This window comes from Pomacea canaliculata, linkage group LG2 (assembly GCF_003073045.1).
Source record: "Pomacea canaliculata isolate SZHN2017 linkage group LG2, ASM307304v1, whole genome shotgun sequence".
In the NCBI taxonomy this organism is placed as follows: Eukaryota; Metazoa; Mollusca; class Gastropoda; order Architaenioglossa; family Ampullariidae; genus Pomacea; species Pomacea canaliculata.
The window spans coordinates 14922194-14949975 of record NC_037591.1 but is presented as its reverse complement, the minus strand read 5'-3'; the positions used below and the strand labels follow the sequence as shown (position 1 = coordinate 14949975).

General features: G+C 39.4%; 2 protein-coding genes across 2 annotated transcripts; both read right to left on the bottom strand.

The window, feature by feature from the left end:
* Nucleotides 1-1202: 1202 nt before the first annotated feature.
* On the bottom strand, nt 1203-13892 carry LOC112558013 (mucin-like protein). The gene is made up of 19 exons (XM_025228194.1): nt 13662-13892; nt 13166-13382; nt 12578-12843; nt 11842-12085; nt 10686-10928; nt 10013-10144; nt 9453-9650; nt 8989-9237; nt 8149-8356; nt 6251-7356; nt 5931-6053; nt 5514-5639; nt 4584-4712; nt 4120-4242; nt 3732-3995; nt 3104-3220; nt 2806-2934; nt 2359-2493; nt 1203-2105 (listed from the first exon to the last, which is right to left on the bottom strand). Exons 1-19 carry the CDS (start codon nt 13890-13892, stop codon nt 1906-1908), a joined length of 4440 nt encoding a protein of 1479 aa, XP_025083979.1. The 3' UTR covers nt 1203-1905.
* Nucleotides 11998-26865, bottom strand: LOC112554721 (tolloid-like protein 1). The gene is made up of 23 exons (XM_025222703.1): nt 26767-26865; nt 26420-26482; nt 25091-25241; nt 24446-24615; nt 23952-24120; nt 23357-23538; nt 22664-22869; nt 22058-22202; nt 21628-21818; nt 21263-21446; nt 20686-20870; nt 19586-19733; nt 18767-18945; nt 17969-18131; nt 17116-17350; nt 16341-16471; nt 15963-15977; nt 15539-15663; nt 14895-15003; nt 13662-13837; nt 13166-13382; nt 12578-12843; nt 11998-12085 (listed from the first exon to the last, which is right to left on the bottom strand). Exons 1-19 carry the CDS (start codon nt 26780-26782, stop codon nt 14959-14961), a joined length of 2703 nt encoding a protein of 900 aa, XP_025078488.1. The 5' UTR covers nt 26783-26865; the 3' UTR covers nt 11998-12085; nt 12578-12843; nt 13166-13382; nt 13662-13837; nt 14895-14958.
* Between the last annotated feature and the right edge of the window lie 917 nt (nt 26866-27782).

Sequence of the window (27782 nt, the reverse complement as noted above, 5' to 3'; positions counted from 1 at the left end):
CGTCTTTCAGATTCCAAACTTAATGTTTAGTAAAGTCATTACCATTAAAATCCCATCAAGTTTTATATATTCATTCACTGCTCCTTCAGACTGTAAGAGTCCTTTACTTGTATTCTGGGTTCGTGTTTGCATTGTCAGTCGAGTCAGTCTGGCCGGGTCTGTCTACTTGGATCGCTTGAGCCTACTGAATCGGATTGTCCATTCGCGATGGAAATAGAGAAACGTTCTGTCTGTTCGACGGTCTGTTCAGTCAAGTCGGGCCGTGTCTGCTCTGTCGTATTTGAGAAACCTTACTAGTTATTCTTATTTAAAATAAGAGACAGGATACAAGCTTATGGCTTTTTATATCTGTGTGTGTAAGAGAGAGAGCTGTTATATTCAAGGGAGAAAAAACATTTTCTTAAACAAGAACAATGGAAGTAATTACTTCCCTTCCTCCACTCCGAAGTTTCTCGGCTACAACGGGCACTGCAGGAAATGCAAGCAATGCATGAATGCCTAAACCAACTTGCTTGGAAAAACTTTGATGTGCACACTGAATTATAAGTTATCATGTTTATTTGTTATTTTGATTGTGTGTGTGTGTGTGTGTGTGTGAGAGAGTACTAATTGTGTTCAGAGCCTTAGCCACCATCAACCTCTATTTCTGTTTTCTTATGGTCAGCCGGGAGTGTAAAGCAGGGAGAAGCTAGCCACTTGTAGAGATTTCTCGCTACACAAGCATACCAGTTTATGGAATAATAATAATGATGATGATGATTAGAAAGATAATGCTACTAATAAGAAGAACTACATAACAATGCACCACATCAGACAAAAGCATACCAAAAAAGAATTACAATGTAAAGAAATTAAAGCGTAACAATTTATTGGAATTTGATATTTAAATCCATTAAAATTTCTCTTCCTACATGTCATTATTGTAAGTAATTTGACAGAGTAACAAGCAGACTAGCTAGAAAGTAACCACATTAAATAGAAAACAGCAGTTAAGTTTGTCTGCATCTTCATTTCTTTCAAGCAAAGACGACTGCTTCGCCCAAGTCACTAAAACAATCTATGACAAAGACATTAATATATATATATATATGATTAATTAATAATTAATAATAACAACAAAAATAGGAGACTGCAAACTCTAAAACATAAATTTATAAATTTATAAAATCTACATCAATTGATTCAAGAAAACAATATTATACATAGAACAACAATCTAAATAAAAATATTTTTACAGACATAGTGATACTTTTTTTTCTACTGCAATCGGAATTTTTCACACTCCTATTGTTGTTTACGTGGATCAGTCTAGCCTCTTCAGACTGCACCATAATAGAAAATGTGTAAACCTCAAACATTTAATATGTTGAACAGGTTGGGAAAGATTTTAACTTATGCAGAAAAGAAAAGAATAAGCGACAGCAATGAAGAACCAAAGCATAGATTACAATGATAGTGTAGAGAACTTTGGAAACCGGATTTTAACAAAACAGACAGCACATGTGCTAAGTATATTCAGTTTAATAAAGAAAAAATTGTTTCAGTAAATAGCTTCCAAAAATATGGGGTATACACTGCCACATGATTGTTTACATAATAAAGCGCCAAACAGTGTGTGTAACTGCTCGAACATGTTACTTTCGCCATAAACGCATTACATTTTTCATTGTGTATAAAAGACTCCTGATAGTTGTTTTTTTTAAAGTTACAAGCTATTAATAGCCCGGAAATATTTAACAGATAAGTGGATCACACATGAGTTCAAATGTCAGTGTTCTAACCAAGATGAGCAGTGTTCTAAGCTAACGGCACAAATACTAAAGTTTTAGCAGCCTGGGCAAAAGTTCTTCAAATAAATCAGAAAACATTTCAGCTTGCCACCTATAATCACACTGCAAAGATGCCTTATAGCTTCATTTCTACTATCATCAGTATTGCAGCAGCAGCCACAACACCTACAAGGGTTCCACCTATGACGGATGCCGTCTGCAACGAGGAAGACGACAATGTTGTAGTGCTCCTGCTGATGTCCGTCGAGAGCTCTGGTGTGTTTCCCACATTCTGAGAAGTAACTTCTTGTGTAGAATTCTCAATAGTTTCTGAAACTAACCGACGACCAGAGGTGCTAAATATTCTGTGTGACTCAACTCATTCTCTCGTGTGACCTCACAATATTCAACATTATCACCGGAATGTATTTTGTTTGAATTGCTATCAGTAATATTGTCCATGCTATATTAGCTTTCCAAGAATGAATTATAATAATAGGGAGTAAAAATAAAGTGTTTTACAAAATTTACAGTACAAGGATAATTATATGAACAAACATTTTTAAAGAAATTCATTACTGCTACTTACCTGGAGTACGGCTGCAAGAAACTCCATCAGAAAGCAGGTGAAAACCGCTGTTACAGAAGCAAATCTCGCCGTTTGTTTCCACAGCACATCCCCCATTGACGTCATCGCAGTCAGTTCTCTGGCAGACAGTGAGTGCTGCAACAGATGTTGTTTACACTTTATGTTATTCAAAGATCACACACATGTTATAATGTTCAATTCTTTACAAACATTCTGAGTGCCACTGATTGTCTGCTTTACCTTGAGCACTTACATTTTTCTTCTACGACTTTAGTTACGGAGACTGGTTAGCATGCGTGACTTCTCAAAACATTTTTGCTAGATCTTTATAATTATAGCGATATTTGACAAGTATAAAAGTGCTATCCAGGTGAACGTAGGATATGTATAATTTTCTGAGTATCCGTGGCTCTCGTACAATGACTTCTTGCCTCTTCACAAACTGACCTCTGCACGTGAAGCCGTCGTTGTTGAGGATGTATCCTGTGACGTCACAGGAGCAGCGGTAGGAGCCGGCGGTGTTCTCACAGCTTTGAGTGCAAACATTGGTCTGCAGGGACGCGCATTCGTCCACATCTGTAACATAAGATACGATTGCCATGAAAGTAATGGAGAAAATTTCAACAGTAATAAACCAATTTGTTGTAAATATTTTCATATTAACGATCAGATACAACTCTCAGTTACCCTGTGACAGTTAACACCCATCAAATCACACATGAAATCGAAGTGTTTTTAGTCTTACCTTTGCATGTCTTTGTGTCTTTATCCCGATAGAATCCTTGATCACACGAGCAGTGGAAGCTGCCGATGGTGTTGATGCAGTGCTGGTCGCAGAGAGACTCGAGACACTCGTTAATATCTGTTATAATTAAAAAGAAAGTGTATATCCTTTTATCAGCATTTGCCTACTGACTCACTGAAAAGGAAGAAGGAAATAGTTTTATGAGTGCATCAATTAACCATTAGGTTACTACGCTTATACAGCGACAGTCTACGGCCAGTGTCAATATTTACTAACCATTAAACGTTACACATGCGATACAGATAAATCGTTCATAATAAATATGATGGACAGAAAGTATAGTTCGGTGAACAATAATCGCCAAACGAATATGATCATAAACACTGTGCCTTGTAATTAAAGTTTTATTAGCTGTTCACGACGTTCTACAAACTTCAAAATAACAAAAAGCAATAAGGACTGGGTGCAATGCCGTAAAAAAATAAATATACAGAAGCAACAACAAATAACGGTTATATTGTATTGGAAACAGCTAGAGAATTATATTTATGTAAATATTAACTCGATAAAAGATTATAATATAAGGGAATTGTAGGTTGAACATGCGGAAGCATTGATGACCATGTACCTTGACACACGCCGTTGTTGTCTGCAGCGAATCCCTGACGACACCTGCACGTGTAGCCTCCATTAGTGTTGACACATTCTACGTTCTCACCTGTACAGTTGGCAGGCAACATTCCTGACTGACACTCATTAACATCTTTGTCACACTTGTCACCTTCATAACCTTGAAGACACACGCAACCGGAAACAATGTCACAGCGTTCTGCTCCGGCTGCGCATGCGCACACTTGATTGCAGTTAGGTCCGAATGTCCCTGGGAAACAATCTGTAATAGGAAATACAATAATCTTATCAGTAGATTAACATATGCTTATCAAGAATTAACCTAACAAATTCCACTCTAAAAATGGTGTTTAATGTAAATTCGTGATACAGTATGTTATTCTTACTGGAGCATGTCAGTCCGTTATTATCCAGCTTCATTCCGACAGGACAGCTGCAGGTGAAACTGCCAGGTGTGTTAATACAGGTTTGAGAGCACTTGGCCAGTCCCGCTGAGCATTCATTAATATCTAAAACAAATAAATAAACTATATTGGTCATACTAGAAAAATGTACTTTAGACATCAGCGTTACAACAGAATCATAAAATAACTGTTGTTCTTTTACTTTAAGTAGATGTTCTTTATTAATCAAAAAAATAGAATGTCGTAAATGCATTTTTACTTTGAAAACGTTAATTTACATTATCATAATATTTTACTCTTCTCTTAATGTACATAGATTAATGAAGCAAAAAGTGCAGTTATGTATGTACACATAACCTCGGATGGTGGATCGACTGAAGAGCTTTTCATCTTTAATGTGAAGACCGGTGGATAGTTTATTTTACTATTATCATACTTTAACTTACCATTGCAGGTCAGTGTGTTCTGGTTGATCGTGTAGCCGCTGTTGCATAAACACAAGTCGTTGTTGTTGTCGTCAAGGGTACATCCGTGAGCCTTGCTGCACATCGTCGCGTTGTTACAAACTCCACGCACTGTTGTAAGGTACATCAGAAAAGACAATTAATATATGTAAGGCATTTAAGTGTTCAGTCAGTGAATGAACATAATTATATCCATATGTCTCAAAATGACAATATTTGTGACAAACTGTTTACGGTGTCCAAATACGCAGAATAAAATCACACCTGTCACTGGAATTTCAAATTCTCTCTCAGAGGGAAGAAATATGGATGTACATCATTTTTAAAAAGTGTGTTTAGTATTTTTGCATGATCACGCAGAAAAAATACTGAAAATTATTATTTGATTTTACAGGTCCGATCCTCACAATGAACTCTCATATCCGCAATTGCAGGATCCTGTATTGTAAAGATTCAGATGAACCATTAACACCAAATTCTAAATTCTTTCATTAATTAGCATTAACATTAAGCTTTGTAAATATGAAATACAATTAAACTTGTTATTCCTACTACACCCTATCTGTATTAAAAATGTCTCTGAATATGTGAGCTTTTAGCATCAACTGCCTTTGGTAAACAAAACAGTCAGTTCTAATATACAATGAACAACCATGCTTGGCAGTTATAAATGGAGTTCATCCCAACCTGAAATAAGCCATACAAAAAATATATATTTGTAGTCGTTTGCTCGATTAGTGTTAGTGACACCCCATCACCTCCTTTGATACAATTAAATATTAACATTGATATACCAATTATAATACAGGAAGGATTTATTTCAAAATTTTCATTATGATATATCAATTACGACAAATAAGGATTTATTCTCCAAAATTTTCAGAAAAAAAAGAATCAACAACAAAGAAGTACCTTGAGTACAGGTTTTGCGGTCAGCGTTGAGTCTGTAACCATATTTACCCAGGCAGTTGAAGGAGCCGGGGACGTTGACACAGTTGTGCTGGCAGTCTCCACGGTTGATTGCACATTCGTTAATGTCTGCAGTGTCAAATGGTTTTGTGGTTAAAGTAGCGGTTTACAGAAGGAAACGGGCATAAACAAAAATTTCCTTCGTGTTTGCGTGTGTGTTCGTGTGCTTTTGTTTGTTTGTTTGTGTGTTTCTTTAGAGTTGTAAGATTGTGAATATATGCAGGCTTTTACAAAGAAAAATGGCCGATTTTAATTTTTATTCAAGATGACGAGAAATTCCGGTATAAGCAAATAGAACTCAGAAGTCGTTTATGCGAACTTTCGAAAAAATTCCCTTAAAAATCTCTTCACAAAAATTACCTGTACAGTTTGATGAGTTTGCCTTGCTGTAACCCGCCTTACATGTACAGTAATAATCACCCGGGATGTTGGTGCATACCTCGTTTTCTTTACACGGGACGTCTGAAGTACATTCGTCGATATCTAAATATAAAATATGGAAATATATTCATAATTATAAATACTACATTAAAATATTTGCATTATTAATCAGCTCAAAAATTATTTTGGAGTCAAGCAATTAAAGGACGTAAGCAAAAGGTGCAGTAATGGTTAAACACATGTCAGGCAACAGAAAGAGACTGCCAGACAGGTAAAGGAAGGTCCTCAAAATAGAATACCTTGACAACCTCTATCCGGGTCATAAGTATAACCCTCACGGCATGCACAAGAGTAAGATCCCCTACTGTTGACGCACGTCTGGTCGAGGCCGCACACATCCGGGTTCTTTGCACATTCGTCCACGTCATCCATGCACGTGGGGCCAGTCCAGCCGTCCTGACAGACGCAGCCCCCTACAGGATGACACGCTACGCTCCTGCCACTGCACGTGCACGTCTGGAGACACTCGGGGCCGTACTTGAGATACGGGCAGACCGAGCACGTGCGCTCATCCTTGTTCAGGGCGAAGCCGTCGTAGCAGGAGCAGGAGAAGCCGCCCGCCGTGTTGTTACACACCTGGTCACACACTTTGTCCCGACATTCATCGCGGTCCACGCACGTCGCGTTGTCTCTGACGTCCAGGTCGTAACCGAGATAACAGAAACACTGCGCGAGGCTGTTGTTTGCAGCATCCGTGATCACTCTGCAGCCCTGAGAGCAGGTACTGGTCCTGCAAACCTGGGAAAAGTTGGCATTCACAGTACAAGTCTTTGAGGTGCTGTCGTAGGTGTAACCTGCCTCGCACTCGCACTGGAAGCCGCCAGCAGTGTTGGTACAGATCTGCTGACAGTCGTGAGTTCTCTCAATACATTCGTTGACGTCAGTACAGGAACGGCCGTTGGTGCTCAGGCGATAGCCTTCCTGACAGGAACACTCGTAACTGCCGAATGTGTTGGTGCAAATCATGTCGCAGCCATGTAACGTACTGATGAGACATTCGTCTACATCGTAACAGTCATTGGAATCGTTCTTCGTGAAGTACCCTTGTGGACAGGCGCTGCATGTGTACCCGATATCACTATCGCCTTGCTGACTGGCTGGTATGTCTGTGCAGTTCCGAAGCGGGTGGCAAGGGCTGTCACTGCACCCGTCTCTGTCCAGTTCGCAGTTGTCTCCCGCCCAGGCCGGTCCGCACCGACAGTCGGCGAACTGGAAGTCGTGGTCACCCAGCACGTCTCTAGTGTCCGACATGTTGCACGTGCCGTGACCTGAACACCCGGAGCAGGCGACGATTGGAATCGACTCCACAGGAGACTGAGCGCCCTGGGAGTCCACGGCATAAATCCTAAAAATGTGCAGAATGGAAATAAATCTTCCTAAAATTTGCTTGAAACCAGATTCCGATAAATGAGGTCATATAAAACTGTTAATGAATTATTTGGTAAGTATGCGATTCGCACCTGCGATCAACGATCGCCGCGAACAGTGTACTACGTCATGCTAATACATCAATTACAAGATTTCCATAAGTTAACACCAAACAGAGAAAGAGAATGCGCGACATTTTGGATTATTCAGACGCTCAAAGTCCTTTATCGTGCTATAGTAGCTGATTCTTAGAACTGGAGGAGACTGTACCGTATAATTCATTAACAGATCGGTTTTAGAGGCTCAAAATTATATGTTAGCTTTATATCGCCTGTATCTATGGATATATGCAATACACGCGAACCATCTGTGGTTAGTCTTTAAGAGAACATTCATATTCACGGAAAACTATCATGTTAAAGAAACCCTTTCTTAGTTTGGTGTTAAGTATTTTATTCCCTGATGACCATCGCTTACTCTGATAATGAACATAATGGGAATGAAGGAATATAAACTTTCAACTTTAATGAGTCTTAAAATGTCCGTCTTATAAGATAGCTATCACTGTCCGGTTTAAAGATTCTACCACTGTTGAAACTAACGGCACTGCTTAAAAGCAATAATTTATACATAATTTACATAATTTATTTAAAGTGTGCTTGAGCCATATCAAATTTGTGATCTGTTGTTTGTCATAAATACGTACATAACGTATCATCACACGTAACAGGCTGGACCCAATGCAGTATTCTATTAGAAGGAGTCTTACTCGACTTTAAAAGGTGTTAAGGATGTCATGTTGACGCTGACTTCACCAGTTGATTGGTTGATTCTTAAAGTTCCATTGGCGTCATCTAACAGGTGATAGGTCAATCTGTCACTGACGTCAGGATCAACGCCTGTGACGACAAACTTGGCTGTGATGTGTACAGTGACGTAAATAGCTTCAGGCACCTGTAGGACTGGCGCTGTGTTCTCTGGAATAACGGAAAAAAAACAATTCAGACAAAATCAAAATGAAACCTTTTAGGTGAGGTAGAAATAAAGGGCAGATAACTTTAATTTTAGTGCAGCATAACCTCAATATTAAATAAGAATTACTTAGAGCGTCTGCTTTTACTCCCAAAAACAAAACTTCACGTACCTATAAATTCAAGTTTATTTATTTAAATGTTCAAAGTAAACTTTTATAATCCAATTACAAGCTAGTTATATTTGTGAACCTGATTTTTTCAAAAAGTCCGAACAGCACAAACAGTAAGTCAAAGAATCTGATTTTTATTAAAAGCTACTTCTGCAAAGTGTGGTTTATGAAGAACAGTCGACTGATGTGTGTTGGTAAAGAGACAGGAGTCGGTCATTTCGACCAAAAACCATATCGCCCTTTCTTTATTGGCTTCTCGCCTGAGTTGAATGCACGAGCAGTGGCATCTGATTCATGTTAATCAAACCTCTGCATATACATAAATAAAGATTTTATAGTCTATATCAGAGTAACACGCGTATTTTGATAATCAGAACTATTAATGTCAGATTACTAACGTTACATTATATTCCTGTCAAGACAAGACAACATTTCTTTAACTCTGACATTTATATGTCTACTGACTGCTCTGCTGGATGAGGATGTCGGACAGGTTTCGGAGGTCTGACGTCTGAAAGGCAAAGCTTCGGTCTCCAGTGGCCAGGTAGTCGTAGATGCAGGGCATGTTAGTGGCGCCACAAAGAACCTTGGCTTCTGTTAGCCGAGACGGGTCCACCTCGTCCAGGAAGACAGGTTGAAAGTCTTGGCGATAGAAGTCCGCTGGACCCATTCTGACCTCGTATCGCATGACGCTGTTGTTGGTGTTGACCAGCCCTAAGGACACAGGCAACCTTCAGGAACTCTGGACATTATCTTATACAGGTAGGTACGTATCTCAGCAGACAGGATCTAGTCTTCTATCAGCGTTTATCCTTTTCATTTTTGTAAAAAACAACAACAAAAAAAACAAAAAACAAAAACAAAAACAAAAAAAACCATGATCATTCACACTGTGTACGGTTGGTTGTATTATTCTGTGTGCATCTTACATTTGTTGGCAAACAAGTTGAAAATCTGCCGCTCGCTGAGACTGTTGTTCAGACGCTCTCCACTTGGCACAATGAAGTCGTCTGTCTCGTCGCCATTGAAGTTTCCCAGCATCCCTTTTGTCGAATTCCGGAAGTTGTGAGGCATGGCAATTCCAATCACCAAGGCTTTCATACGGATGTAAATCTGCAGGCTTATACCTTGACAAGAGTTGAATGTATAAAGCATTAAAACGCTATAACAATCCTATTTACACACGTTCAGGTGGAAATTTCGTTCTTTCTTAAAGCTTTCTCTTGTCGTTCTAATCTTTCATTAATCTATTTAAAGCAGTAAAGAAAGTAGTTCGTGAACGCTAGTAGTGCACCAGGCAAAAGATCGTGTTAGAAGAACTCAGATCTTTGTCTTCTTTTTTTTATTACGACAAATCCGATTTTAATACTAAATATCTAATAATTGTAAATAACGAGTGTTTAAATTATTGTGTATCATTTAGTAACAAGCTTAAACAACATTTAAAAAATATTTACAACAGAAACATTTCTTTAAAACCTTCACTCACCAGACGGAAAGCTGACAACACACGTGTCGTTATCTCGCGTCAGCAAAACACTTCCGTCGTCAACAGTGAAGTTGTCTCCCTCTTGCATAAAACGTGTGGTGTAGTCTCTATCACCGGCGTAGATAATCAGAGCTGTTAAAATATACGATATTTATATGAATTCAAGCAGATACTAAATAACTGAAATGTAGCAGTAATCACTTGCTGCCTGAAAAGACTACACCCTGAGTTTGATTCTGTAGAAATTAAAAGGTAGAAGAAGCAGAAGATGAGGGCTAGAAAGACAAATCAAATTCCTTAGACAAGTAAACGGCTTAATAAAGGAAAGAAAAACGAGAAATAAGTCTCACTTAATCTCATGTGGCCTTGCATATTATTTTGTGGCACTAAATCGAGTACTAATTCTGTATTTACAATCCTTAGCAAGAAATACGAGGTCAACTAGAGCCCGTCACCCAAAATGTTAGCGATGTTACTGAGCAAAACAATGACAATATGAATACTTATTATTACACTATTTTAAAGCTTTAAATTAAGTAACAAAACGCATCAATGGTATATATAATTGTCTGCCACTACATCTTTACATAAATCCATTGTAAAATATCCGGCGGAATAAACAAGTTTTTTCACTCCTTCCCTTGCATGAACACACACACACTTATCTTCTTACTGGTGTTAGTGTTGGGGTCGATCTGCAGGAAGACCCTCACTCCGTTCTCCTCCGCCCCGACCGCCGTAAAGACAGTCCCGTTGGTGGGCGTTCCCGGCCGAAGCTCCGCCCTCTGTGTCCGGGCCTGAAGGGTGAAACTGACGGTTGACGTGTTTATTTTGACCAGCGTGATCTCTGCCAGACCGTTATAGAGGTACCTCCTGCCATCCATGGTCGTTATCTGGGGGTCACCGTACAAAGGAGCTGACGAGACAGGAAATACTATCGTTTACAAAAGATCACGTGTTTACTGATACATGTAAATAAATGCACGCCCGCTCAAAACCGAATCGTACACCTACACCACCAGGCCCGTTCTTAGCCCCCGCGGGGCCCGAGGCAAAGGGCATGTGCGGGGCCCTCACGCCACGATCACACGGTTTTAGTTGGGATCTAAAGTCACTTTTTTCCTCAGGGATATCTCGTCTTTTATCATTGACAGCACGCTGCATACACATAACAACATAAGCCTACGATTAATTTATTTCTAACGTTCGTCAATAGGTTACAATCAAAAGCGCGGGGCCCCTTGAAGCGCGGGGCCCTAGGCAGATGCCTCGTCCGCCTGCCCCTAAGCACGGCCCTGTACACCACTACTGATTTTGCGTTTGATTTGTGTTGCTAAGCAGATAGGTGTCAACCTGTTAATGTTCAATGCTGATTTATATCATAAGAGGTAACATGGGTGCATAGAGGTTTCGTCAAGCTTAGTGACAGCACGAGCGCAGCGTCTGTCCATAGTTTTAAATCACTTTGCTGAACCCACATAAAAGTTTGCTAGTTCCATTAATAACTGTCATGTTCTAAGAAATAATAATTATAGTAAACAATGTGTGCTTTATGTAGCGCAGAATCACACTCACGAAAGAGCATGCTCTCAGAGCTTAAGACACTCATTATAACCTATGCCAAAGTATGCGATTAAACATCACTATTACAAAGTTTATTAAGAGCAGTTCATTAATGGCTCTCAACTCTATACTCTACTCCGCAATCCTTATCGAAAAAAAAAGATCGCACCTGATCCTCACTTCCCTCTGTTCAATAGGTTGCTCGACCTTTAACATACTAACGTTACTCTATAAGAAAGTTTTACCAAGATGAATAATTCACTCACTCCACTGTATCGCTGGATTAGGGTCGCATTTTCCGATTGGTCGTAGATTGTAGTAGCGACGACATTGTTTGTTTGTCCCGTGCTCACAACAAGCAACGTGTGGGATCCTGTCCTCAGAGTCATACAGCTTCCCTTGAGAGAAGACCAAAGGGTTAAAGGCCAGGGCCGTCCCGGCAAAAGGTGGAGATGTGATGAGCATGTCAAGTGTGTCTGGCTTCAGAGGGTTGGTCGAGTAGCAACACTCCTGCACAGAAAGTCAGGTTTGAGCTGAATATGTGAAAAAGCAAAAACGTCTAAAATTATGTTTTTCTGTACACACGTTATCCCAAAACACTCTCACATCAGAAAGATGATATTGTTAATACATAAAAAACTGCCACAACTTGTTCATCCTTTTTTCCAAATACGAAATAAATACGATTACAATACTTCTTATTTCTAGAGATAAATAATTATTGTTTAAATGTGGACAAAAACAAAAAACAAAAGTGTTTGTTTGAATTTACACTCTCATTAAGGAGTAAATGTATCTGTAGAAGAAGAATCCTATTTTATTCTATTGTATGCGCAACACATGTACTGAGCATTATAAAGAATTATCATGCGTTTGATAGCTGTCTAATGTTTCAGACACACGTGTGAGCATGACGGTATCGTTGATCGCCTACAGAAGGAAGTCGAAGCATATCCAATAGACCTATAGCCTTATAATTCATTTCTAGACGTCCATACAGACCTTTCCGAAGGGAGCGAACTCTCCTGTGCGAGCCACGTTGAGGATGTAACACTCGAAGTAGTTCTTCTCGTCCCTGCGATGAAACCTCCACTGGTTGACGATACCTCTGAAAATGCCTCTCCTGGAGCAGGGGCACTTGGGTAGGGCGGCAAAACCTGCCTCTCTCTGCTTTTTCAGGTTCTTGTTCCTACGAAGCCAGGCTTGGCATGTCTTGGTGTAGCTGGCTGGGATCTTTCCTAACTGGTACACCCAGTACCCTTTGTATCCTGATCAAAAGACAGAGGGTGGAGACAGTAAGGTGTAATCAGGAATGTCTGAATCATTTTGTGATAGTGATCCTTTTTTTCGTGATCCCTATTAATCTTTCTAATAAACGACCTTCTCTTTTTTTAATTCTATTTTAAAATAACTTAATGACTGTACTCTAGTATTTAATTTTTTCATTATTCTTTCTCCCTATTTGTTTGTTGGTTTTTATTTTTTGGTCTCCTGTCCAGCTTACTCATTCACCTTCTCTCTTTCTCTCTCGCTCTTATTTAGACCCGATCCATTGATAGTTAAGTCTACAACTCCCTCTTAAAGACTGACCAGTATTTCCGAAGTACGAGTCGATTTCATATGCCAGTTCAGTTCCAGAATACACATTTGGCTGGAATGTTGTGACTTCTCCTTTAGCGACTCCCATCTGAATGCTGTACCAGCGGCCTGGGTATCGCCAGGTCATGTGACCCACCCGGTACTGGACCAGAGCGTAAGACTCTGACCAGTCGGTGACCAGAGCCACTTGAAACGTGGCGTCACCCATCTGTGTGACAAAATTATTGCCATAGTTTATAGATGCAGCTGATATAAATCTTAATAATTAGCTTTGTATGTTTTCATTTTTCTCCCTTTGTATATTTCATGTGCATGCTTGACTGTGCGAGTATTTACGTAATCCTGTAACTGTGCACGTGTACAGGAGTCCGCATGCAGGAGCATTTACAAAAGATAAAGACAAGCAGGATGGAATGAAACAAGACTGAAAGAACACATGTGGAATCAAAACTAATGTATGCCAGGGCTTCAGAAGACACCGCCTTACGTTAGTCGGTTTGTATTCGACGGACGGGAAGTACTGCTGTACACGATCCCATGTGACTACAATGACCACGCTCGCCTGGAAGGTCGCTGACCCCGTGAAATCCTGGACATCGTACGTGGCTTTGTCCCGCACTGCGCTGTCTCTTGTGGTGTTATCATAATAGTGGTAGTACACATCTACAGAAAATGGACAGACATGTACGTTTATACATAAGTACGATAAGACTGTCATGGATCTAGTCAGAGTGCTAGGACTGGGCGCGTGTGTAAATGAAAGCGTGCGAATGATGGACGTTCTCTAAATGGAACGTGAAAAATGACGTATAGTGACGTCAAAAAGAAATAGTGAGGTAAGCGGGAGAGACGTTGAGAAGGGATATGGAAGCGGAAGGACGTTAGAGGACATTTTTAGAAGAAGAAGGACGCTGGAGAATAGAGAGAAGAAGAGGACGTTAGAGAGTAGATAGAAGAGGAAGAACGTTAGCGAGTGGAAGAAGAAGAAAGTTAGAGAGCGGAAAGGGAGACGTGAACGCATTTGCCAAGACAATGCGATTTGCTAATCAGAGATCGAATGTTACTAATGTGAAAGGAGAAACGACTGCCAAGACAGTGAGTTTATAGTGTGTTGAGGCTTCGTTGTACTTTGTAGAAGTGGAGATTGAAGGAAAAACTGTGGTGTTAGAGACCGTTTTGCTTTTATAGTTAGGATCTTTTTTTTTTTTTTTTTTTTTTTGGTTGGTAATTTTGATCAGTAAACAGACAGACTCGTACAGGCGAGTCATTCTTTAATTGGAACGAAAGAATGCGCAATTGTCCGACCCGCTGGTGAGTTGGAGAGAGCGAGAAACGAGAGGCACCGGCGGTGTCGTGACAAAGACAAAGCATGAACGTCGATAAATATACTGACCTAAACCTACAACATTTTTAAATACGAGGGTGGGGTTGTTGCCCGTAGTCGTGTGTTGAATATATTTGAATACTAAGTTTTATTAAATTAATATACATCTAAATTAATATAGTCAACCTTGTGTTACGGATTGAAATAATTCTACAAATTATTGCACATTTCACTTATTATTATGGTACTAGTGTTACGTTCTTTACTTATTTTTTTCCTTACTTTTTTTCAAAACAATAAAATACAAAGAAGGAAACTTTTACGAAAAATCTCATTCCTTTCAGCAATTAGTTTTGAATTTCGTTACTCGAGTTAAAAGCTTCAATATTCCTTTACTTTGCTCATTGCTGATGTAGGTGCAATATGCACAAACCACTTTGCGGGTGGAGTCAAACCACGGTCATGCGGTTCCCTTCTCAAAAGACAAGATTCCATCCCTACCCACCTGAAAAAAAAGGTCAACAATCAAGACAGCCATCAATAACAGTTATAACATTAAACATTTGCAGCATACAATTGTTGCTGGCCTAAAAATATTCTTGTAATATAGTTGTAAATAAAAAAGGTCTCACATCTCTAACCACATCTCAGCAGCTCTTGGTGTACAAACAAGACACGAGTAAAGCGCGACAGACTAAATTTAATAAAACACAAGGAATTACTTCTTTTGCTATCTGGTACTAAACTGTAACTGGATTTCCTTGAAATTAAGCTTACTATTTTCAAAAGCTAAGTTGGTTTTTTTTGTTTGATTGTTGGTTTGTTGTTTGTTTGTTTTTGTTTTTGTTTTTTTTTTGTTTTTGTTTTTGTTTTGTTTTTGGGTGGGGGGGGGGGGGTTGAGAAGAAAATTTTGGGTGAAATCTCAAAGATTTCGAAACCAGATGACTTCTTTGTGTCAGACGGTCAAGCTAGTTTTGTTTTTTTTTAACAGTGAGAGACCCAAGATACTGTGACTATGCAGACATTATTTAATGGCTTACGTTAACTGCGTCGAGTTCATTCTCTCCAAACGGAAATCCGTCATCTTGAAAAGTTATCGTCTGGGTTTCATACATTGATTGTCCGAGGATCCCGTCGCCTGCACTGACTCCATACGGATAGAGGCCTGAAAATAGCAATACTTTGGAATATACGTTTAAAACATTTTTCCCAGAATTTGTATCCTTTGCACATTTTAAGAATGTTTACAGTGATTCTCTAACATAGTTTCGTTCTTAAAGATTTCGACATAATCTAAAAATTCAAGTGAACTCTTCGGCATCAATGGCTCATACTTCATGTGCACGGTGGTGCTCAGAGAGAAAGTTTTGGAGCAAAAAGTAACTTACAGTTATCGTTAAGGAGGTAAAGACAAGTTTTCTTATACTTCCTGTTAAAGACTAAGCGATGTAAATGAAATTTTACCTTTAGGGATTCCTCCTGAAACAAATGAACAACAAAACTGGAGTTATAAACACGCGGCTACCACATGCACGCGTTCAGAGAAGAACGAACACTCCAACACACAAGCTCTTAATATGTTCACAGCCACATACAAGTGAACGTTACACTCCCATCTTGATCTTTATGTAGCAAGAGTTTTGTAGATTAAAGTAGTTAACATATAGTTTAGATAGTCGACGACGATGAAATTGCGCGTTTCATATGATGACTTTGTACAAATCCGAAACGAATATACCAAATGCCTTGTGTGATGCTAAAAATATAATCAGATGTAATGTATGGTTCATTGACGTTCCAGATATGTCAGAATAAGTTCTACAGAAGGGCTGCCAGACTGACCGTCTAGTCTTCTCGCGGAGTATGACGCCCGGAAGCCGTTGGCGTTGACCAGTGACCCGAAGACGTTGAGCACGACTGTCAGACTGTTTCTTGTTGACCTTATCTTTGGTGGCAGAGTAGTTCCACACAAGCTGTAACACATGTGCACGTCGTCTTTGGAATGAGAATAACGCTTAATGTACAGTTAGGAAAGATTGATGGTCTTGGTTACATTCCAATATATCTTCAAGAATTTTGCGATCACGACTGATTTGCAGTTAACGATGGTCAAAACATTATTGCGTACAAGACACGATTGAAAAAAAACCTGTCGAAGCTGCTGGAGAATCAGAGGGAGACAGAAAACTCAATCCAAAGCTAGCTGAAGGAGATTATCATCAACGATTATCGTTTAGCGACTGGACTCTTGTAAATTAGTATAGCAGTGCATTTTTTCATGGTCTGATCAACCACACTTATATCTCTTGTAGAAATGTGTAGACTGTGACCTTTTAGGGAAGAGGTCAGACATCGAGTGCTATGAAGAACAGAAGTACTTCACTTCGGAAGGTCAATGTACACTGAGAGTGTAACCTCTTCTTGACCGGGTCAGCGAGTCACGTGTTTCAAAGGAAAAAATGGGGATTCCACAGCATAAATAGTGCTAAAGGTTTGCAACTTAGTTAATCAAATTGAAATTGTTACCAATTCGTGCAGCTAGAGGACAATACAGCAGTAGCATTGATACAGAAAAGGAAAACGTTAACCTTAGAACACGTTCACGTTGTAAACTCACGTTGTCATCACGGTAGTTGCATCGACTACTGCTCCGTCGTAGACCCTGACGAAGGCATGGTAGCACTGCGTTCCTACATAGCCGACAGAGAAGTCGTCGAACGTCAGGTCGATGACAGCCTTGTTGTCGTTGACAGTGATGGTCCACACGCAGTAGGTGTTGCTAGGATAGCCAAGAGGGAAGCCAGGCGACGTGAAACTACCTTCGCTGTCTGTCAGCAGACTCTGGGAGCATTCTGAACAGTAAAAATACGAATGTTGTGAATATCATGAGATGCGACTGCTCTTCAAACAAAGGAATGTCATCTTTTCAGCCGTCAGCACGTCACCGTACAGCAAGAAAATGCCTAATATCACTGACTGCCAATCTAAAACGAAGCAAAGCAACCCTAAAGCATTTTACATTGACGTGTCGAAAGATCTTGCACGCTGTGCTTTATCACTGATCTCGAGCTGCTCACTCAGTCGTGTCCGCCTTCTCCAATGAACGAGTGAGCGAGGGAGTGTTGTTGGGAAGGTGAAGGGAGCGAGTGCATGCTAGCGTAAGAATAATCCCCGGGCTCACCGAAAAAGGTCATAGAAAGTTAACCCTCGAAAGGTATAAACGTAAACTTAGAGTTAATGATGCGTAATACAAATTCATTAAGATGTGTTAGTTTGTTGTTGATTTTTTTTACGAAATATTGGAGGTGCACGTCTGCATTAACGTTTTAAAGCTAAAAAGGAAAGTGGAATTTGATTATAGCTTGAGAATATTGTAAAGACTAAGGTGGATAAAAATAACGAAGATGACCCGTGGCTTTATTTGTTAATTATCATTTGGCAGCTGCCATTGTGATGATTGTGTGAATTACCTTTTGGGTGCGAGGAGTAGGTCAGACTAAAGTTGTTGGATCCAGTCTGAGTGTTGAACTTCATGAACACCATGTTCTGTGTGGAGGTCAAAGGTGGCGGAAGTGACAGACCGCAGAACTTTTCACCGAGTAAGGGGGAAAACTCTGTGCTGCCGTCATGTATCTGAAATATATTCCTTTATCGCTTTTACTGGTGGTAAAGGACAATTTATATAGCCATTCACTGGGAAAAAGAGAAGGTTTCTTTAAAGGGAAGTATATACTTGAAACGTAAATATGTGCGAAGGTGAGTCAAATGATTTTCCTAATAAAAATTAATATTTATATCTTTAGATCGAAACTGCACGCCTTTACGTTCTGTCCCTCAGGTTTATTGTCTAAAATCTAGACCTCTTCAAACAGTTCTTAAAAACCCTTAAACCTTAATACGGAAATAGAAACTTAAGTAAAACGGTAAATAACTCTTATTTTTAACATTTGCAGGATAAATGTCTTCTCATCATAATTCAACATAAACTCTTAATTCCCAAACAATTTTTTTTCTTATTTATAAATTCATCAAACTATCATATTGAACGCTAGATGATTCAAAAACATGCTTACTAATTGTTTTAAACTTTATATAAAATTGGAGTTTAAGTTGTCTAGGGATTTCAATCAGTTACCAATACATTAAATTTCTAGAAGATAACATTATAAAAATGACACAGAATGTTCCAAGATGTGAGCGAAGCTTTTCATAAAAAATAGTAAGATATGCATTTATGTAGATATAGGTTTTCTGCGACTCCAACTCACTTCTATGAAGTTTCTGCATCTTGCATCTTTTTCAAAAGTGATCGATGAGAATTGTATCCTGATGTAGTAGCCTGGTTGTTGTCTAATGATGTAGGTACAGTCTGCTGATGACGAGTTAAACTCCGGGTCATTAGGGGAGCTAATGGTTCCATTGAGATTCTGGAAGACTTGTCGACATTCTGATAAAAACCCCAAACAGTAACAATTAGCTGAAAATGTAACACTCTACTTTTCTAATCGTAGAAGAAACAGTTCGTATGTATACAGCTATGACCGGCCACCGAGAGTCACAACTCACACAGAGCAGTTCGGTACCAGGGGCCTGGAAAGGTGAGTAGGGCCAAATTTGTGGAGTTTCACTTTTTTGTGAAAATTACTTTCTTTGTCATGAAACTCGCTGGGAAGTACACCGTTGTGTAAAAATAAAAGTGAGAAATGGTCTTGAAATATATTTAAATGAAGATACCCCTCGGCGATCAGTGGCCGGTCACCTTTTGTTGCTATGTGTGTCGTTTGAAACAAATGCCCCTTGGAGCAATAATAATATAAATAAACGTTTTTATCAAGGACTACTGCTGAAGAACTTACGGCTCGTCACAGATACAAATAAGAATAGTGACACAAAAATACATACATACACAGCTTATACAGACTACGAACAACTAGCAGCCATACATCCATGAAATATACTTAAAGTAACCACGTACTCTGTTTGCCACCACAGCTTAATAAGCGTGAATATTTCACGGTAATAACCTTCTGTACCATGTTAAACAATTATTTTTAAACTGTGTTTTAAACGATATATTATGCTCAAACCTGTTGTCCAGGAAGCCTTGATCTTATTTAGACCATTATCCAGCAAAGACATCAGTTTAATTTCAAGGCCGTTTCCGTCAGTGATGATCGTCGATGTTGTACCCGTACTATAAATATAAGTGTACTTGTACACGGGGGTTTCTGTCACCTAAATCCAAAAAGAAATTATAGGTAGGAGAATGCGCAAGGGAAAAACTGCTGAAATGAGCCTTAATCTGTAGAGCAGCGGTTCTCGAACGGTGGGGCACGCCCCCCTGGAGGGAAGGGGGCGACGTGCTTACAAGGGGGGCGTGAAGGTGGTCATTTTTTAAGTTTCTTATACCAGTATTATACCGGTATCATTGCTGGTTAAGGGGGGCGCGCGCACGTACCTTTGTACGTCAGGGGGGCGTCACTAGTAAAAAGGTTGAGAACCGCTGCTGTAGAGTATAGAATGAGCACTGGAGAACACGTAAAATGCAAAGGTTTGCACAAAAAATGTTAGCTTGAGCTAAACACGTATAAAGGGGGGAGCCGAGTGGTAAAAGTGAAGGTCTTATCCTACAGAAGGTAAACGTGAGTCAATGCCAAGACGATAATCTGATTAATCATCCGAGTAAGGTAATGCTGGAAGTGATCTTAGACAGTAATATATATAATATATAAAACCATCCTGTAACGACTTTATCTGACAAAGTTTACTGTACCTACATTCCTTCATACCTTCATCCATTGCTTTACGTTCTATTTCATCTTTATGTTGTTCAGTGTGTCTATACGTACCTCACCGTCTTCTGGCTGTTATCTTACATTTATCATTATTGGTTCGCGCAGAGTGCGATCTGTCTTGTTCGTAATGCTGCGAGCTATGTTCCCATTATTTTTTATTGCTAGATAATATCCACATACGTTTATATGGTTTCAAACTTGCTTAAGACCCATCTTAAATCATTCCTGGTTGTGCAAGTTGTAAATCAACAAATAAACGGGCCATTCTCTGCTTTTCTTATAGAAAAGATATCCTTGCTAAAGCCAGAAGACATACGATCTGATTACATACACAATTTCCAGAGTGCAAAGGATCGCAAGCAGAAACATGAGTGAAATAAATTTTAACCTACTAAAATATAATTAATATTAAAACAGCATCTCAGAAGTTGAACGTCCTGAAAGGAGAGTGTGATGGTCTTGTAGGGCTTGGTGGTGATAGTCCAGATGACGTCCTCTTCGCCGTTGTAGACGTCGGGGTAGCCGGGAGTTTTGAAACTACCGCTGTCCTGCGTGTAATTACCAGGTCTGATTGGATCTGTACACAGTGAATCACTGTTGTCTGTTTATATGTTTCTCTTTATTTGTCTGTAAGAGTTTCTTTGTGGTTTATGTACCTACTATGTCTCCGCTTGTAAAATATAAACAATACTGATGATGAGGATTTATATAGCGCCTTTCCTAAAGTTTTTTTAATATAAATCATACATAGACGAAATCATTTACAACCATGCACTCATACTGGCCTATAATTGACAGGTTCACTTCTACAACATACACTCAGACACAAAGTAAATTGCAGACACACGTTATACACGCTCGTGGTCAGGACAGGGTCACAGTGAAGTCGTCGTTCCGAAAAGATGCTGACGGTTAATCCGTTTCAAGTATTGTATTTTATCATTGCTATCTTGGGATCTGTAAAGTTACCTGGTTCCACTTCATAGCAGTAAAAGTGATATCCTCGCTCAACAGACGTGTTAACAGCATCCGACGTGAACCTGACAAGAACTGTTGTTGAGGTCTGGTTGCTGGTTGTCAGGAAAGATGGGTAAGTTGTTCCACAGAGCGGTCCTCCAACACTCGGTGATGAGAAGGAGTCGCCGTCAAATATCTGTGAAGTCAAAAACGCATTTATTCTTGACTTAAACACAAATGTACAAGTGTACAAACGATACTGCTAGAACTAATTAGACCCATAATTAGAAAATGGAATCATGGATACGGTCCTGATACATATTTAATCAGTTCATAGGCAACCTAGCATTTCAAAGTAGCGCATCAAATGGTCTGACCTCTAGAGCATCTTGACACACGCCATCTTGCTTTGCTCCAAGAGCGAAGTTGTAGAATGAAAATCTCATCCGAACGCCTTTTCTCTTAACGATTTCGTACGTGCAGTTTAAGTTCGGCTGATATTGGTTTGGGTAGCCTGGTGACTGGACGATACTTTCGCTGTTCAGTAGTTGAAAACAAGGGGGAATATCTGCAGACATAATAGTCAAACATATTAAGTAGGATCAGGCTGCTTTATTAATATTTTACTACAATTTTCACTACCATCAGAAGAGCTCAGAATCGTAATTTTTTTATGCGACTTTGAAAGCTCCTTTGGATTATATTATGCCTTGTATTTTGTTGTCATGTACTGCTATTTTAAACATATATTTTATCTGTTTTGTACAAACTTGAACAATGCTAAGGCTTCTGCCAAAGCAAATTTACCCCAAGAAGCCTGAAACTGAATTCCTCTCGTTCCAGACTGAGCTCGGTTCCACACATAAAGTGCATTTCCAGAGGACTGCAATGTGCCCAGGGTGACAGGACTCTGTACGTAGGCTAAAGAGTTGTAAGAATCACTGTTTATGACCTAGGATATAACAGAAGGTAAAAACGATTAGCCGCAAGCAAAATATCCGAACTGTTTATTGTCAAGAGATGTAGTAGGGCAATGACAATGACAGATATCATGCGATGCACATTCAGTTATGGACTCAGTGCCTATCGTTTAGCCACATTAGCGATCTGCTGGATTTTTAGAAATATTCATACAGTGATAACAAGAGATATTTTGGTTGATTTTACAATTACACCAACCGAATGCACACATAGCTGCAAAAAGTTGATACATCGACTTAGAAGAAGGATTATAAGGGATTTGTCTATCAACTATTTATATAAAAAAATACATATAAAGCTGCAACAACAGTGCAAAAAGGCATGCTTATGACAGTTACCGTCATAAAATAAAACAGCAAAACACCCGTTCCAATATCATTAACCACCAAGGTTCTATTAATACGAAAGTAAGCCTAAATGAACAGAACATACCTGGAGTATGTTCCTTGATGCTGTCAATGAAGTATTAATCTGAAGATTTGTGAAGGACAGCTGGATCCTTCCAGCTTTGTTGACGATCTTCCACACACAGTCTGTGTCATCGACGTACACTGCGCCTTCGGGGAACCCAGGTGACGTAATGGTTCCGGTTGATGCAACGGTTAATGCAGCAACATAACCGTTGCATCCTTCGGGAACTAAAGCAACGAAATCAAACACATTAGTAAACAATGCTTGAAGACATGTTATTGCCGTCATTGTAATACATCCTGGCAAAAATATGTGATGATGCTGAGGCCAATTTAAATTCGCCATTCTTGAGTTGTTTGCTTCCCACATATAATAATTCTACCAACTACACCTAATTTTTTAGATGCCATTTAATTAACATATTTTAAGACGTTTAATGATGTTCATAATAATATAATAGATTTAGGAAATTATGCCATCAAGTAGATATTACTATAAAAAGGTAAATAAATGAACTGAGTTAAACGTTTTTAGAATAGTCTTGGTCTGCTATGCAAGAGAGTTCTGGACTGACAGTCATTGGAATAAGCAAAACTTTCGCTGAGTTATAGTATATAAAAATATCAAAACAATTTTTAGTAAAACACTTTTGATTACCTTTTGCGTGGCGCTACAAATTATTTACACAGAAAACCCTTTACTTTGACAATATACCTTGTTTGCACACAAGTGAAAGACTGTTTTCGAGTGTTACGTATGGTCCAGTAGAATAGGAGCAGTCAAGTAAGCTTTGCTCATTTCCTTCACACACAGGGTCGATCATGTGTATCGGTCTTCTTTTGATGATACCAAATCGTAGAGCAGCCTCTTGCGTAGGCACAACTGATCCACCATAGCTGTACACAACAAAACCTATATTTGCATTTTTTTACTTTGTGTAAGTAAAAACTGTTGAGTCACATTCCTCCTATAAGCTAAACAAAAAGAATGTAATGATTTCTGTAATACATTGGTTTTGTTTCTATCAAATTTCCAGCTATTTACATATTTATAACACATTATGGGAATGTGTAAATAAAACTGTGCGTCTTGATGTGTAATATTATTTCACATCTTCATCTAGTCCTGTCCGTTAGCCACTAACCAAACAAAACAAAAATTGCAAAAAGCCGCAAGTCAAACATTCTTCCAGACAAGTGATAACTACTTTATATATCTATACCTGTAAGAACACAAAATAATAGTGCATAATCATATAAGAAAAGCGCAGAGCGAATTTCGGATAACAAACAAATGTTCGGATATGTACCTAGATCCAAATAAAGTTCTGCAGACAATATTGGCAGCAATGAATGGTCGCACGTAGCTGGTGTACTGTTCTATGACACTTCCCCAAACTCCTGACTTGAAAACCTCTACCCTCCCCTCATACTGGGATGTGCCGTTGACAAGACGAACTGTCTGCACCTCCGACAGACCTGAAACATTCAAAACCAATCAGAACAAAATATCCAAGCAGTATGGTATCTACAACTTGTTATTTCTCGCTTTATTGTAATTGTACATATACTCTGCAGAACTAAGTAAATGGAAGATTTTGGTAACCTATGAGCGAGTTGGTGGGTAATTGCATAAGTACATGGATGTGTAGACACCTACTGGCGACAATAGTCTTGTCTGCACGTGTGCATCCGTCTGTAAATATCTGTGCGAGAGTTTGTGGCATAAATGGGTTTACCAGACTAGGTGAGTGGGCAGAAAGCATATTTATGTGTTTATTGTAGCACTTCTATGTGAGCAGACCTGTGTCACAGCTGACTCCAAGTGTATATTGAGGGTCACAGTTCTCGTCACTTGGTGAGAAACTGCAGTTTGACAGCGAGGCTTCCTGTCCGTTGCAGGTGATGGACTTCTTCAGTATTTCTCCAGGAGCTGGTCCGTAAGAGTTGGCGTAGTACAGAGCTGCGCCATTGCTGGAAACACATGATCGGGAATAATAATAATAATAATAATAATAATAATAATAATAATAATAATTTGTAAAGCGCATACTCACACTTCTAAGGATCATGCTCTTAATGCAAGAACAAAAGTGAAACATGGAATCTTGTTAGCGAAATAGTCACAAAACACTTGCAGCAGCTGTGAAGCAGGATAGGATTGTGTGCATACAACTTACTCCACTTGATAACCCTGAGTTTATTGTAAACAGTACATACTTTGAAATGTGGTTTGCATTGCTTCCTCGTAACAATTGCATTGCTAGTACTTAATAGGTACACTCTTTGTTTTTGTGTGCAAATTAAGATTAATTATTTAGCTAAATGCTGTTGCATTGCCCTTTAACAAAAGAATCAACAGCTGATTTATTTTTGATATTGTTATCACCTACATAAAATTGAGGACAAAGACACTAGATGAAGTGCACTACACCCAAGGACTACTCACGTTGGGTACCCTGCTTGTCTGCAGACTACTCTCCCAAAGCTGTAATACGGGATGAAGGAATGGCAGACACTCAGCCAGACTCCATTCTTAAAAATTTCCACCCGTCCTTCATGAGGACTGGGTCCGTCTACAAGTCGCACGTCATTGTCCACTGAAATGATGAAAGAAACGAAACTGAAATGGTACATTGACAACAATTTAAAAAGTCCACACATCATTTTTAAATAATGAACAAAGTGTGAATTGTGGGAACCTATATTTTTAATATCTCAATGCCCCTTTGAGGGCGACAGAATAAAGAATCTCGAAAAGAAATTTTGTTTATATCGTTACGCATCAGTGAAAACGAAAGTGTATAGAAGATAAAGCCCACCATGGCAACTTGGTGAAGGACGAGAAAAGAACCATTGACTACACAGACCGAGGAGTGTCGACACCTGTGACTAGACTTTTCTCTCTTTCCCCAAAACACATCTGTGTCTTTGTGATGTCAATAACACTGGCAAGTGGGATGGGCCATCAAAGATAATTATGGCCTTTGAGACACTCATTTTTGTTCACACAGGACAGGTTTTTGCATTCTTTTCTATCTGCAGACCGTAAAAGTTGGTTCTACTTCATTTTATGTTTGTTCTGTAGTCTCTGGTTTCATGTGCTTGGGTTGCGCTGTGTAGCTTCTGTGTTCGGTATCCCGCTGCTTTAAAGCAAAAATGAAAGTAGAAAAAAAATTGGGACTTGAATGTTGGGATCGCTTCTGTTGAAATTTTAGGGTTGAAAAACAACCGCTGACTTACTCAAGCACAGCTCTAGGGCAGTGCACCAAGGCCGCCAGATCTTTGTTGGGTCACGAAAATGTTTTCATGGATTGTGACAAACAGAAAGCGAAGCGGAGAAGACTGATTTCTTCGGATCCAAAAGTTTTGAGCAATCCCAAATGACCATCTACCGTTCTTTTTTCTAACTTTCCTTTCTCAGTTCTCTACAGAAAATTGCGACTACAGATAGAATAGAAACCGACAACTTTGAGATGATTCACAACATACATCCTTAATTAAAAAGACACTTCATGTGTTCTATACAGCCCAGGAAATGCTTATCTTTTCTTCCAAACTAGGTATCATTTCCTAAAATGAAATAAAAGGCATCTCGGATATATTACATACATCTGCTTAAGAAACCTAACCGGTAAAACACAGCAACAAACACCTTATGTAAGTCGATACACTACACAGGTGTAACTACAAACTGATGCAGACATTTATTGTATGATGTGTGAAAGTAAGTCGAGACTTCTTCACCTAGTGAATTAAAACGAGTTCGTGCACTCACCTTGGGCTCTCGCACCAAATAGAAGACAGGTAATGATGACGGAGAAAAGCTGCAGCCCTGCACCTGTGAGAGAGCAAAGGTCAATACTGGAAAGACGACACTGTCAATTGAAAACAACGAAGATAATAATATCAATGAAAGTATGAAGTAGAAAGCTTCAGAGATAGAATGATAGTGTTTTAAGCTTATTCTACTGTTGTTGTTGTTGTTGTTGTTGTGGTGGTGGTGGTGGTGGTGGTGGTGGTGGTGGTGGTGGTGGTGGTGGTGGTGGTGGTGGTGGTGGTGGTGTGGTGGTGGTGGTGGTGCATGAATACGCGTGTACCTACAAAAACTTCATAAGCTCTCACCTGTGAACAGCCACATGACTGTCTCTGGTGGCCTGTAGTGCAATGATTCACAGTCGCCTCGCTCCTCTCATTTTATAAAGTAGTGAACAGGATACAGACCTACACATACGAGACTGGTATGAACTATATTTATCAGCCTATCAGGTGTAAAGTAAACTATTCAACAGCTGCCACGCCCTATGTTCGAAAACCTTTGTCGAAAGATAGGTATCGTGAATAAAATATATTACAAGAAAATGTTAATTAGAAAGTAATATATTTAATAACTGTAATAAAAATATTGCTAATGGATACCATCAACGGGGTGTAGAACGTTCATGTGGGAACACATTTCTCAAAAATACTCAAGACGAATGACAGATTAAGAAAGAAAACAAAATATGAAGAAAGAACACTTTTTTGAAGTTCTTAATAGCTTCAAAATAAATTTTAACGGCTGTGGTCGTGCGATAAACAAGGAAGAATCGAGATTACGATCAAAGGAGCATTTTGAAGCCAGTGAAAATATTGGCTGTGTGTGTGGAGAGAGAGATGATACAAAATCTGTCTTCCTAGTATTGCATGCTCCATGTGTACACAGAAGGTTCTTGACCTTACCTCCCACGGCTGCCGGGCTGTAACATCTGTCAGACGAGGTGAACATACTCCGGTCTCAGATCGAATGCCGTCGTCACGTGACGCTGGAGAAAAAGTCTGGTTGACACTCATCTCTCTCTTGGCGGCACTCATCCAGCCAGACAATCTTGGCAGCCACCGTCGTCAGGTGAGTCAGAGCCGGAGATTTGGTCCAGCCGCCAATACCAGAGTTTGTGTCAGGACCAAACCTGAGTAAACCTGGTTTTTCTCGTGTGTAAAATGATTATTGTAAGATAACACATGTTGATAATGAATCATCTCGTGTTTTGTATGTGTTAACATGCAATTAATATTTTGCACCCACGCGTTTCGATGCTGAAGACTCATTTCTGTTTCGTAGACGATAAGTGTTTCAGTCAGAAACGGAGTGGACTTGAGAT